At 41.0% G+C, this 14,081-nt stretch overlaps 1 protein-coding gene across 1 annotated transcript; it reads right to left on the reverse strand.

The window, feature by feature from the left end:
• Positions 1 to 227: 227 nt before the first annotated feature.
• Positions 228 to 13,595, reverse strand: LOC306934722 (E3 ubiquitin-protein ligase MARCHF4-like). The gene is made up of 5 exons (XM_079517441.1): positions 13,408 to 13,595; positions 12,273 to 12,996; positions 4,519 to 4,674; positions 2,938 to 3,130; positions 228 to 761 (listed from the first exon to the last, which is right to left on the reverse strand). Exons 2-5 carry the CDS (start codon positions 12,765 to 12,767, stop codon positions 340 to 342), a joined length of 1,266 nt encoding a protein of 421 aa, XP_079373567.1. The 5' UTR covers positions 12,768 to 12,996; positions 13,408 to 13,595; the 3' UTR covers positions 228 to 339.
• Between the last annotated feature and the right edge of the window lie 486 nt (positions 13,596 to 14,081).

Below are 14,081 nucleotides of genomic sequence, written 5' to 3' on the forward strand. Positions count from 1 at the left end.
TGTGAGAGAATACTCTTTTTCAAAACACAATAAATATAGTATATATATATATAATATAATATAGTCTTTTTGGGCTGTTGCTATTTGACATTTTCAGAACTCATAATTACAAATCTGAACAGATATCAACATAAAAAAACATTCATTACCAACCAATTCTGAAAATCAAACAAATTTCATGTTTTTATTGAGTCCATGTTAAGGACATCCCAGATGCATTTGAAACAAACAAGAACAACATATTAATCCAGTGCAGTTAGGACAAGGCCGTTTTAACTGTCACCCAGTTTAATATTAATCTCCACCTCCTCTGCACAAGATAAGGCCTCAACTGGATCCTCAGACCGTGGTGACTCTCATGACCAGCTCGCGTGTGCTGCCGTTGGGCTGACCACGGGCCTCCGGCTGTCTCAAGTGGCTGAGGATGTGGAGGATGTTGTAGGGACAATGCTGGTCTGGCGCTGCCATGTCGATGCCGGAGTCGGCATGTGTGCTCAGCACCGCTGCGCCTCTCACCAAGGTCGTGGCGGTGGACCCCGGTGCTGTGGAGGCTACTACCATAAGAGAGGAGGTGGACATGGACACCCCTACCCCGGTGTGATGGCTCTGGCCGGATGGAGACACAGTCCTTTCAATAGCAGTGTCCTTCTTATCTATACTGTCCATTGACTTGTCATAGTTCAGAACCTTCCACTGCTGGTTGACAGCCTGCCATCGATGGAAAATGCGGAACACCGAGGGTCCCTCGTGGACTATTAGCGCTGTGGGGATCAGAGCATCAATTAGACAACGGACAGACAACGCCTCTGTCTGGCAGCATTGTTAATGATACCGCAGGGTGATATATCGCTGCAGCACTGTGCCGTGTGACTGTGATAAGGCAGAGAATGAAGGTGAGGCTTACAGTTGGCATCAGCTGAGGGAGTGGCAGAACAACAAAGAGGTAACCAAACCATAACTCCTCAGATACATTCTCCTATTTCATGCAAAACTGTATATAATACAGCTTGTGACGCTGTGATACAAATCCAGGTCTTGGGTTTATAAAGATGAAGTATTAGTTCCATGGTTTTGTTCAATAATGTCTTGCCAGAGTTCAAAATTGCTTATTGATTTGTCCTCATTGAACTCGGTATGCTGCAAAATCAATCTGTAACAAGAGATGCTGAGGTCGTTTGATTGCACTGCCTGATTTTGTCACATTACAGTAGGTTATTGTAAAGGAAAATGTGATGTGCTCTATTCTATTATAATATTATAAAATTGGCATTCATTCTATCTTAATAATTTTGTTTTTGATGTCTTTAATTTCATCCTAGAAAGAGGTACACTAGGTTTAAGATATACAGCAACTAAAAGTAAGAATAGTTACTAAAAGTAAATGGACAGCTAATAAGAATAGTTACTAAAAGTAAATGATGGGCAGCTAATAACTTCTGCTCCCTGTATTTACAGACTCTAATGACAATAAATCCTACCTCCTCCAGAATTATTTGTTTGTCTCCTACTCAGTCTCTGTTTTCTTACTAAAGTCTGCCAGGTGACATGTTAATCTCTATAAAGTAGAGAGTTAATGACTCCACAGTCGATCCCCACTACCAAACCGGAGACAATCGATCTCCTCTTCCTCTTATCCCGCTGTCTATTGCAGTGGTAGGCGGGTTTTTATGTGTGATGCCATTAACCAGTCACATCAAGAGTTGAACATCCACGATGGGATGGATTTATGCTATAAGATCTCTACCAGTTTTAAGCCCTAGGAGGACACCCACACAAATCCTGAACACTGGGTGTAAATGTCTTAGCTTTTTTTCTTCTCTGAGACCATCCTTGCTTTTTGCTTGCTGAAAATGCTTGCAGAAAATGTCCATTTGTATAACTGAATGAACAATTCACATCTAAGACTTAAGTTCACCCCCCCATTCAGCATGTTTGATTCACTGAAAATCATAATTCTTCAATAACTAATGTGATTTCAAAGAGTAACATAGTTAATATGGAGTTTGAAGTTGAATGTACTTATAGGGAGCACTGTCTGATTAAATGAATATCAAATCAAAATATTGAATCAGGCAACAATGAAACTGTCTGGGGTGTACACAAAAGCCAGAGTAGACGTTAAAATGACCCAGAAGTGTTTTGATCTAAAAAACATTTGCCATTCATTTACATAACATTGTTAGTTTATGTATTCAATAATGCTGTTGTAATGTAATGTTATTACTTGTTAGATACGGTACTGTAATGCCAATTCTGACTGTGTAATTGTAAAACATAGTACTGCATATACACATATTCAACAAGGATTTTGATTAATGTTTGACAAGCCAATGATGAATGTCATGTCTGTGTACCTTTTTTGAGTGGTGTAAACCACTCCTACAACTGGCTTTGTTGTGCAGAAAAAATGAGCATGGTTGCTATGTTCACCCTGTTCACCCGGGTGTGATTTAATTACGTCAGACATGATAGTGCAGAAAAAATGAGCATGGTTGCTATGTTCACCCTGTTCACCCGGGTGTGATTTAATTATGTCAGACATGATTTCATTACGTCAGACAGGCTATATAATACCTTACAGTTCACACGGGTGTGATTTTTTATATGTACTGTACAGTAGCTGACTTGTCTAGTAGCGGACCGTTATATGGACTTTATATGGACCTATTGTGTCTGAAATAAAGTTTATCACAATTAGTGATCCTCAGCCTGATTTAAGGACTGTTCACACCAAGCTCTAACTATAACTACCGTATATCTATATCCTTCACCATTGTCTTTGTTATAGTTGTGCGGACTCTGTACCACATGTACCATCCACTTGAGTTACAATTTTTTTAACTATATGTTTATAGTTATGTATAGTGTACTGTAAACGACCCTTACTTCGTTGCACAATGAGTATAAATGCACTATTAGTGTTGTTGTCTCACTCACCGATGCAGACAATGTCCATGAAGCCGTACATGCCATAGCAGATCTGGAAGAGTAGGTCCTGGCGCTGCCAACGGGCTGAGGGGCTGAAGGATGACCACACCAACCAAGAGATGCTGGCCATCAGGAAGAGGGAACCCAAGATGGCCGCTGCAATCTGCACTTTCTCTATTACTGTCAGGGAGATGGCCTGCCACTGGGGTGGAGAGACACAGACTGTCAAATATCACTTGTGACGCTATGGTCACTGCTTCATCAGATACTGTATGACCAATGATGCAAGATGCAGCTGTTGAATCTACATTGTAGGACAGTGGTTTTCAACCCTTTTCATATCGAGGCCCATTATACATTCGGCATTTGAGCCACGGACCACCATTTGATGACATTTAGACTCTCAGACCCAAGACTTAAAATGTTTTGTTGTTGAATTTAAGATTTTATCCACAATTCCATGCTGTATTGATGTTGGTACCATTCCATAGATAACAGAGAGATAACAGACAAACGTTAATGTTAATAACAATTCTTCTACATTTTATAATTGGTGTGGTTGCCCACTGCACAGGGCAACCAGACTATAGTAATTGTCACACTTTATTTTTGTATTTCTTTGTTTCTAGAGCGACCCCAAGGTTTGCTGGACTACTTGTCCCACAGTTTTGACGGCACACAATTGAGCCATATGTCAAATCGACCGGCCTCATCGGAAATCGTGTGCTTGTTCATTGCTAAGAGATATGTTGTATAGTTTAATTGATATTAATTTACCGTATTCGTGCATTAAATTTCCCCATTGACATGAATAGGAAAATGCGAAAACTCGCATTCAAGTATTTTTTTTTCTCAGAGACCATAAGAGCTATAGTTACAAAACTTGGAGGGGAGGTTCATAATTGCAAAAAATAATTAACATATAATTATATCGGTCAGCCTCATGGTGGTGCTATAACAGCCCACATTTTAGCTTATAACTCTTGAACCATAGGTCGTAAAATCAAAACCAGGACCACTGGTTGAAAACCACTGGACATCATGATTTATTGTGTACTGTAATATTATACTCTATTCTGTTCCTTTCTGTATCTGTTATACAGCTCCTATCTTATATTCACTGTACTGTTACGTATTGTAACGTATTGTACTTGTCGTGGTACTTGTCGTGATACACTGCCTAGTGTCATTTTGTTCTCTATAAAGCACGGCGCTCTCTACCCTAAATTAGAGGACTACATTGAGGGTCTACTAAATTCACAACACAGACCAAAGAACAGTCAATTTGCCTTATCAGGGCAGGGTGAGAGTTACTAGGGGTTATTACTGAACATAATTTGTTCTAAAAGCTCCTGATGAAAAACATGAAGAAGTTAACGGACAGAGTAATTCTATTAGGGAAAAACTGACTATCTTTAGACTAGTACTACCACCCCAATCCCTTCACAATAATTCAACACAGATGATTTGTGACAAATGTGGGTTTTGGCACTCATTACAGTGAAAGCTTGGCTCATTCCATAAATAGTTCCCCCTGAATTTGGACCTTCTGCAAGACAACGGCACTTAATCTTTCCACTAACACCTCACCTGTAGTGGGTTCTTAGTGCTGATGGCGATGACCTGGTATTTGTAGTAGCACAGTTCACATGCCCAGGAACCTCTCTCACTGATCCATTTGATGAGGCAGGGGTGATGCGTGCAGCGTACCGACCCACAGCACCGACATGGGCTCAGTAGCTCTCCCTGTAGGAATAAGACAGTCAGTCCCACCAATCTAATGCTGAGAGGTCATGACTCCTACAAGTCAGACACGACTGTTCTCATTACCGTTTTTGTATTTCAGAACCCCCTCTGGTTCTTAGAGAGAGAAGGAAAACTAGATACTTCAGTTGATACATATGTAGTAGGCCTAGTGTTTTTCAGACATCCACTCTATTTTTGGTGAAAACAAACAGAAATTCAATAGTTACATATAATTGAAATGTCTCAATAGTTACTTTGAATTAAAATGTTGAGACAGTTACTTTAAATTTATGTTTTTTTGTTTTAGTTTTTTTTTTATCACAAATACTATCCCACAAGTGTCCCATTTCATGACATTAAATTGGAGACCACAGAATATGTGGTTTTTACTGAAATTCGAGAAAAAGCATAGAAATCAGTCCATGATTAGTTGGAGAACTTGGAGTATCATCTTTTTATTTGTAGCCCCCACTAGCGGAGCGGTGATGCTGAAAATGTTGGTTCGTCTGTACGTCCATCCCTCCGTCCCAAACAAGATATCTTGAAAACTACATTCTCTGCACCTACACTCTCTGTAACTTTATGTTCCCTGAAGCATAAACCTTACTGATGTTGGTGTCCGTCCAACTCTTTGGTTGAAAACTACTACCTGGGACTCTGGGAGCAGCATAACCTCTTAGGAGGGGTTTTAACTATAGCTACGCTGTACAGAAAAGCTAATAATAATAATGTAATATTGAGTAAGTGAGAACATGCATGCTTGGCACAGTATATTATCAATCCCTTGCAATGTCATTTTTCTTTTCCTAGTAGAATGCACACATGCAAACACTGACAAACGCTTCACCATCATGTTACATGAGCAAGCCTGTCAGTTGACACATGGCAGCCTGGACACCGGAAGTCTCCCATTGTAATCAGAACTGCAGACTCACTCCCAATCTTCTCCCAATGTGTCCCGTGTCCCTTTTATGCCCATATATGGAGTTCTTTGTCAAATGAGGCTTTTGTGCTGGTTCTGGTCAAACAGAAATGCAGAGTACCCGTTCCACCCATCTGTCTGTGTCCCTTTTATGCCCATATATGGAGATTTCTGTATGTGTCTCTCTGTGTGCCTTTATTCCTATATACAGTATGACGTTCTGTGTCAGGCATGCCCACATATGGAGTGTTGTGATGTCAGAACAGTCCAGCTCCATATATGGACCCTGGGCAGGGGCCCTGTCCAGAGCCCGGGCAGAGGCCTTTTTGGGGCGGTTCTGGACAACCGTGGGTCTGACCGACTCGACACTGCACTCCCTGTGGTGGTGTGGAACGCGCATCTCGAATTTGAAGTCGAGGATTACGAGTTCCGTGGATTACACATGTACAGACGTACGGACAGACGTGGTGCATTTATATAGAACGGTGCCCGTTGGGCACTGGCCTACTTGGAACGATGCAAGTTGGAAATGGATGCCCCACACAGATATTATGCATTGGAGCCTCTACAGTGGTGCCTGTTGGGCACTGGCCTACTTGGAACGATGCAAGTTGGAAATGAATGCCCCACCCAGATATTATGTCTGTGTCCCTTTTATCCCCATATATGGAGTTCTTTGTCAGGCATGCCCAAATATGGAATCTATGCAGACGTCAGAATGATGTCAGAATAGGTCAGCTCCATATATGGACCCTGGGCAGGGGCCCTGTCCAGACCCAGGAAGAGGCCTTTTTTGGGCGGGTCTGGACAATCGTGATGGTGGTTACATGGATTACACACGTACGTACGTACAGACAGACAGAGACTTGGTGAATTTATAGATAGATAGAAGATAGAGATAAGATGTGTTTGAGCAAATCAGTATTTTTGTCCTACACAAAGATTACATTCCCATTGACAATGATTGGAGAATTTACGTCATATGTGTCTGAGCAAATCGATGTTACATTATGATGATGTACGATGATAAGAGCGCCCCTCACTTCACACGGGTGTGATTTTTCTTGCTTACTGTAAATCGCTCTGGATTAAGAGATTCTGCTAAATGCCTAAATTGTAAATTGTTATATATTCCACCTAGTTGGCACTAGTCATAATGAATGAGTACTGGCTGGGTTAAGAACTGCAGCGATTAGTCACTGAAGCTTCTGTTGAAAACAATGATGAAAACTGGCTGTATATTACAGTTTGAAAGTATAAAGTTGTGTTGATCATGGTTATGTACTTTGACTCTTGATTTTTGAATCATGGTGTATTGCTATATATGACCAGATCTTTTCACATTTGGCTTTGGCATGTCTCCATTCCTCCATCTGTCCTCTTAAATCACGACTAAAATTAAATATCACCTAGCACTCCATTATAGATGAACAGGATCTAACATGTACTGTAATGTCTGAACATTTCTACTGGTTACATTATTCCACTCTCTCTGTAAGTTACTCTATCCAATATTAGAGAATTATACAAATGCAAATAAGGGTCTGCGATGACCCTTAATTTTCTTAACAGAAAATAAAGCACTTCTTTCTAGTGATTTGACTTTGCTAAATGTAAGCACTATCATCAAAAACTTACTGTACAAAAGACTCAAATTAGTTTCTTCTCTACCATCTAAGCCTGGGATTTTAAAACCCCTTTGTTAGACAAAAATCACACCCGTGTGAACTGAGTGGTGTAAGGTCTTATATAGACTGATCAGCTGTGGTCTGACGTAATGTCTGACGTAATTAAATCACACCCGGGAGAACTGGGTGACCATAGCAACCATGCTAATTTTTTGGTACGAACAGACACGTAAACTAACAAAGCTGAAATCACACCCGTGTGAACTGGGTGACCATAGCAACCATGCTCATTTTTGAGTGGTGTAAACCACTCCTACGACTTGGCTTTGTTAGTTTACGTGTCTGTCTGTCTGTCTGTCTGTTCGTACCAAAAAATTAGCATGGTTGCTACGGTCACTCAGTTCACACGGGTGTGATTTCATTACGTCAGACATTACGTCAGACCACAGCTGATCAGGCTATATAAGACCTTACACCACTCAGTTCACACGGGTGTGATTTTTTTGGTACGGACAGACACGTAAACTAACAAAGCCAGTTGTAGGAGTGGTTTACACCACTCAAAAATATGACAACGGTATTCTATTGCCCTGGGCACAAAGCTCATTCAAACATATTACTACTCTTGTCAGCAGGGCCCACAAAATATAGGCACTTGACGTGACCCATTTTGGGTTTCTGTAGTACCTGTAGTTTAAGACATTTACAGTAGAATTATGGAACCATCGCACCAGGACTCCCTTGCAAAGATATCTCGATCTAAAAGAGACCATACAATATAAAGTTGATATTAACTGAAAAAAAAGAAGCAGAAAAAAAAGAAGCTGAATTCTCCACTGCAGAAAGACCCTCTTAACCTCAAACCTGGGACATTGCTCATCCAGAATTCACACATTGTCATACTATATCCACTATGAACACAGCACTGCATACATTTTGTGGAGAAGCAAAAAACAGCGAGGGCCAAAATGATGTCTCCCCACCATCATTGTCCTGACATGTCTGACAGAAGGAGCAGCACTGTCGTCACAGCAAAGGGAGGGAAAGAAGGGAGCGGTAAAGGAGAAAAAGGCCCATCTGCAGATGGCCATGGTGGGAGTGTGTTGGCACTTGGCAGGAGCACCAGAACAGTTCTGCCTTGTCCAGTGGGACTCGGGCTACTCGCTGTGACACGGCTGATCACAGCCAAGAGTTGAAACCTGCATCCACTCCCAAGCAACAGAGAACGGAGAGTGAGGAGCATAACCGTATATCAAATGTGGCGTTTTATCTCACACACACCCTCACATGCACTGATAAACAGAAAAAAGCTTGTTTTTATTAATAACAAGATTTATTTGGGGCAGTATGATTCTACTCTTCTGTGTCATATCACCTCTCCTCCATGCACAGCCTGGTGCACTTCATTTTGTTCTTATAAAAGCTGAACAACGTCTGACTGTAAAATGGCATAAAGTGAATTTCAAATAGGTTTCTCATTTTGTAAGGGTGGAAAATCAAGGCAAGTGAACTCCATTAAATATAGGCGAGGAGGGCATAGTGAGATAACAACTCGCTCACCATGAAACCAAACAAGTGAAATTGTTTTATTGTGTCCAATAATAACTTTACAGATTAAAACGTTTATCTTTTAAGAAGGTATCATAGATAATGAATAGAATTGAAGGGCCACATGAAATTTCAGATTTATTTACCTATATGACCACTCATAAAACATATGCCAGCTGAATTTCTTCATTGCTATTCTATTCTGCTAGAACCCGTGTGGTTAAAAGTTAATGGCCCCAATAAAGAGTAATTGAATAGAGGAGCAATAACGGATTTTTTGATTTAATGTTTATGACTTCATCGTTCCTGCCAATAGATTTTGGCACAGGGAAAAATATTGCATTCCCTTACATAACTTGTTTATATCCCATTCCCCAAGAAATGTCGGAGGAGACATTGTATGTGCTACAGAATGCAGAAAGCATATAGTGCCTCAGTGCTGTTGGGGGCTCAGAGAAAGAATGATGCTAACTCAGCCCCTCAAGGGCTCTCATTGTCCCTCTGACAAATGAACTGTGGTAGTGCATTATCTGTGTTATGATTTAGGAGTGAAAGCCAGTCTTTTATAAGCAGCATGGAGTCGCACATTCTTGACATGCAGCTCAAGTGAGGATGAGATAGTGCAAGCATCTGCCCCAAAGGGCACTTCAATGTAATAGTGCATGACACTCCAGAAGATGATCCTTCAGACACGGGAAATATTGTGCAACTTCACTTTGATATAAGCCTTCTTCAAGGGCATGGGATACCATATTATTTTATCTGCTGATCTGTACGATCAGACAAAGATACGACTGGGGAGTTGTGTTCCATGGTAGATCTCTGAGTGATGAAGTATAGAGCAGATTGAGCCTGAGCGTATACTTCTGAAGAGAGCAAAAGGACAAAAGTCTGTCAGAGACCCTGGTGAATCATTTTAAGTGTGATTTGATCTGCGTATACTGCAGAAGTGCAAGTCCTTTTGTAATTGCCTTTTGTTAAGCCTTTGTTGAACATCGCTGATAGAAAAAGTCTTTAAAAGGGCTCAAGGTCGCAGTATATGGAAACGAGCTGAATAAGCCATAGCACAGAGGTAAAAGCAGACATTTATTTATTATACAGGTCTTTACCTTGAAATGTCAAATTGACACTTCATCTGAAACTGGCCCAATGGTTCATTATTTACTGTGTCTGAGACTATGACTTAATTCCAAAAGTAGTGTTCTGACTTGAAACAACAGTTGTGACTAAAGCTGTGAATCACATAGGACAACTCCATTACACACAGTGAAATCTGGAGTGCTCATTTAACTCTGAGTGTAAAATGGACCCTTAAGGGTCACCCTAACATGCTGGATTTTATTGTGCAGCAATGCTGAAAAACGCCAAGATTTATTCACCAAGATTGGCAAGATAGGGTACCTCTCAAATATCTACTAGAAACTACTAGACAAGTCTATAATAAATCAGAAACCTCTTCCAAATAATTTCCTGTCATATATCAGGCTTTAGCAAGCTACTTAACTGAAAATATGCCCCTCTCTGAACTTCCACACATTATCTTGACTGTTGCAGCCCCAGAGAATGGAAGTGTTTTGAAGGTGGATTGTCAGATCAGATATACTGGCTGCTTTGGTCGACATCCCAGAGGCTAAGGAAGAACAGAGGATAACTAATGTCCCTGCTGCCTGTATCACACAGTCACACAAATTGTCTACTCATTTCTCTTATAGGACAGAGCTGCCTGCTACCTCAGTAGATCTATATCTGGACCTTACCCAAACCAACAACAGAGGCGATAGGAGAAGGAAGGATGGCGATAGATAAGGACTTGCATAATGAAACTGCCATAAAATAAAGTGCTATACAAAGACGAGCTGAAATGTCTGAGGATGCCTTGAAGATGTGTTGAAGAAAGCCATGGGAAATACTGCAAATTTCTGAGGCTGTCTATGTTTTGTATGCATTGCTGCTGTCTGTGGAGCTTTTGAAATAAGAAGGATCTGAGTCCTTGTCTTCCACTCAGATCCCATGGCAGCAATGATTTTAAAGTGTAAACTTAAGAGATAGACTGATTCTCTGTATCACGACTGCATGGAGTAATAAATACATTGACAAAACACATGCAACACTTAAAGGTACTGGTACAACAAGTTAATTTCCTAAAATAAACTATGTATAGAATCATATGATATGGCGACCGCTGGCCTAGTGGTCCAGGCGCATGCCACATATAGGCTTTGGCCTGACAGCGCGTTGCGTGTTCGAGTCCCGTTCATGACGACCTTTGCTGCATATCTCTCCCCTTCTCTCTCTCCCCCTTTCCTGTTTACCTTCACTTGATTTTTTTTAAATCATACGATATACCACCAGTGTGTGGTTATACAGTATCTGTATCTGCAAGACCCTTCCCTCTTTTCTTATTTTATTTTGTTCAGGATGTTTCTGGGCAGTAGGTGTGCAATATTGGTGTCATTGAGTCTGGGGAGGGGGCAAAATTGAATGTTGTGTTTACAAACAGAAACAAAGAAATCCTACTGGTTTGTATGGCTTTGACACACTGAATCTGAAAAGTCCGGTAATTTAAATCTATGTATACAGTACACCACAGCACAGCGCTATACATATAGTACAAGAATTTCATAGTGTTACACCTTGACGATATTCTTCTGTATTTTTCTCAGTCTTCTAGACTTATTTTTCTGTAAATAACCCACTATTACTAAAGTGTGACATATCTAAAATTGTATCAGAAAGGTTCTGCTGAACATTGACTTATATGGTAAATCGAAGTTCCTGCTGCTACTGAGCTATGCTTTACAATTTAATTGCAGTACACCTTTACTATACAGTATCTTCTGTCAGGCTTTCCTTTAGATTTCCCATCCTTTCACTTGATTCATGAAGTGTAACATAATCATCAATAGTCTCAAAGGCAGAGACAAACACTGTGACTATGACTAATGGATCTCCAGTTCTCTAAGTATCTCCTGCTCCGATCACATTCATTTCGGCGGTGTGCGATCAACAGAGTGAAAACGCATGATTTGATTAACAATGCATGTAATTGTTAACTGTGAATGTGAATTGTATTCATAATCTGTTTATGGCTCTACAGTCTACAGTATAGCATCAGTGTGTTGCTCCACACTTGTCAACAAGGGGGGGCATGGTCTTTCATTTCATTATCCCCACTGTCTTTTCATGCCTTACCAATAACTGATGAGAGCATGGTGCAGCGCATGCAGACTCCCAGTCCCAGACCACTGTGATTTTCCTAACAAGGAATTGGGAGTGTGCACTCTCTTACGTCCTGAAAATAAACCTGACCAGTGGATAATCTGCCTGCAAAATATTGCCTTATTGTATCAGGGGAAGTCAGGCTTATAGACATGAATATATAAACATAAGCATTATCCTCTCATTTAGAGGGACTCCTTGCCAATGAGAGATTCTGACAATGATGATGATGACAATGAGACCTCTCATTTTGGCAGCCCTCCCCCCTTTTATTGACTTACATGCTCAGGTCCCTGGAAGCAGATCCTACACAGAGGCGTCCTGAAGCCACTTTCAGAGTAGCTGGTGATGGAGAATCTTTCTTCCAGTTTTCGCTTTGAGCATTCATCGGTGGAGCTGCTGCAGCCGCGCAAGGCTGCCGACAGCTCTGCCGCATCCACCCAGCGCGCCGGGCCAGTAGCTCCTCCTGCAGGTGGAGAAGTCCAATCACCTGGGTGCTGCTGCTGATGGCCCCGCACTAATGTGTTGTTGTTGTCGGGGACAGTGTCGTCTGAAGGAACGCTTCCGCCGATCTCATGGCTTTCCTCCGTTTGCCTGGCGCTCATGGGGGTCAGTGGAGGCAATGGTGTCGCTGGTGCCGGTGGCCCAAGAAGCAGCACCCTCAGGTCACTGAGCAAGACACAGCAACGGCTCTTCAGCATGCCCTGGCCGCGTAACATCAGTCCGTCTCCAGCTAGAAATTCACAGCACCGTTCAATGATACTGATTGCAAACATGTGCCCCTGCTGCCATGAGCAGGCACTTCTTCAATGGCTTTCCTGCTAGATTTGTTGGGTATTGTTGTTTATTAATGGACTCTGTGCCTATATGATATGCGTATCTTCTTTTCAGTCAATGTTGTTGCAGTCTTTTAATTTCTTCCCACAAGAAAGTGAATCCAAGGACAATACAATTCCCATCGATGCAAACAAGTGTCTGAAGCCATTAAGGTCAATACAGTATTTTCTAAAAGGGGAAAAAAATGTTAGATTTACAATCAGAGGAATGTCACGTGCATTCAAGTAGCCTAATCTAAATCGTCTCGTTCACTCAATGACCACGGCACGCACATTAATGTCGGTCATCCTTAATAGTGTATGCCTGCACTGCACAGTCTATTTAGAAAACATTAATTATCTGGTTTGTCTTCTCTTATCCAATGCAGAAAGAATCATATCCGCATTTATAATGGCTCTCAATTTAGTCAATTCATAAAACAGTAGGCTATAGCACTGAGTGCTTATAAGCTTGAAACATTTTAAAAAAATAAAAAAATAGAAAATCGATTTTGTTCTTGTTGCTGTCATTGTCCTTTACACTGAAACCAAATTAAATCTGTTGACGGTATAGCCTACTGCGTTAGAAAGCAAATCTTACCTGAACAGCCACACGATTTCCATATGATCCATAGTATCCGTTCTCATCAGGTTTTCTGATAGATTCCAAGCTGCAGCCAGGTTGTTGACAATTAAGCCTCTTACATATTTAGTCCCCAAATATCGATTATTTTCCATACTCCGGAAGTATAGCTACGCATGTGCGTTTAAATCCATCCATCAGTTAAATTCAGGCACGATTCTCGGACTGTCCTATAGCTGAATGGAATCATCTGTGATCATTGTGCTGCAGCTTCAGCACCATGATTCCTAAGACAGCTCCCACCACGTCACCACCACCAGCACAGTGATGCAAGCGGAGGTTGGAAGGAAGGAAGCCTTTATTCCGTAGTACGAAGGTGTCGCCTTCCAAAAACAACTACATGTGCTGTGGAAATAGTAGGCGGTGATATAGGCTACAATACATTATGTGCTGGTAGCAGGCTACACAATTAACCAAATATAAAAGTTACTTTCGTTTGTGGGCGTTGACTTCAGACATAGAAGCAAATGCAATCATAATTTTAACAAAAGCTGAACTTTACATGCTTAAAACCTATAAAGTAAAAGTTCCAAAATTGTTTTATTTTATTGATGTTGTTCAGTCAAAATTAATACGTTCATTTATTTTTGACATAAGAAATACATAGCCTACAGGCAAGTGAGGCAACTCCA

The sequence above is a fragment of the Electrona antarctica genome, assembly GCF_951216825.1.
Source record: "Electrona antarctica genome assembly, chromosome: 13".
NCBI classification, from domain to species: domain Eukaryota; kingdom Metazoa; phylum Chordata; class Actinopteri; order Myctophiformes; family Myctophidae; genus Electrona; species Electrona antarctica.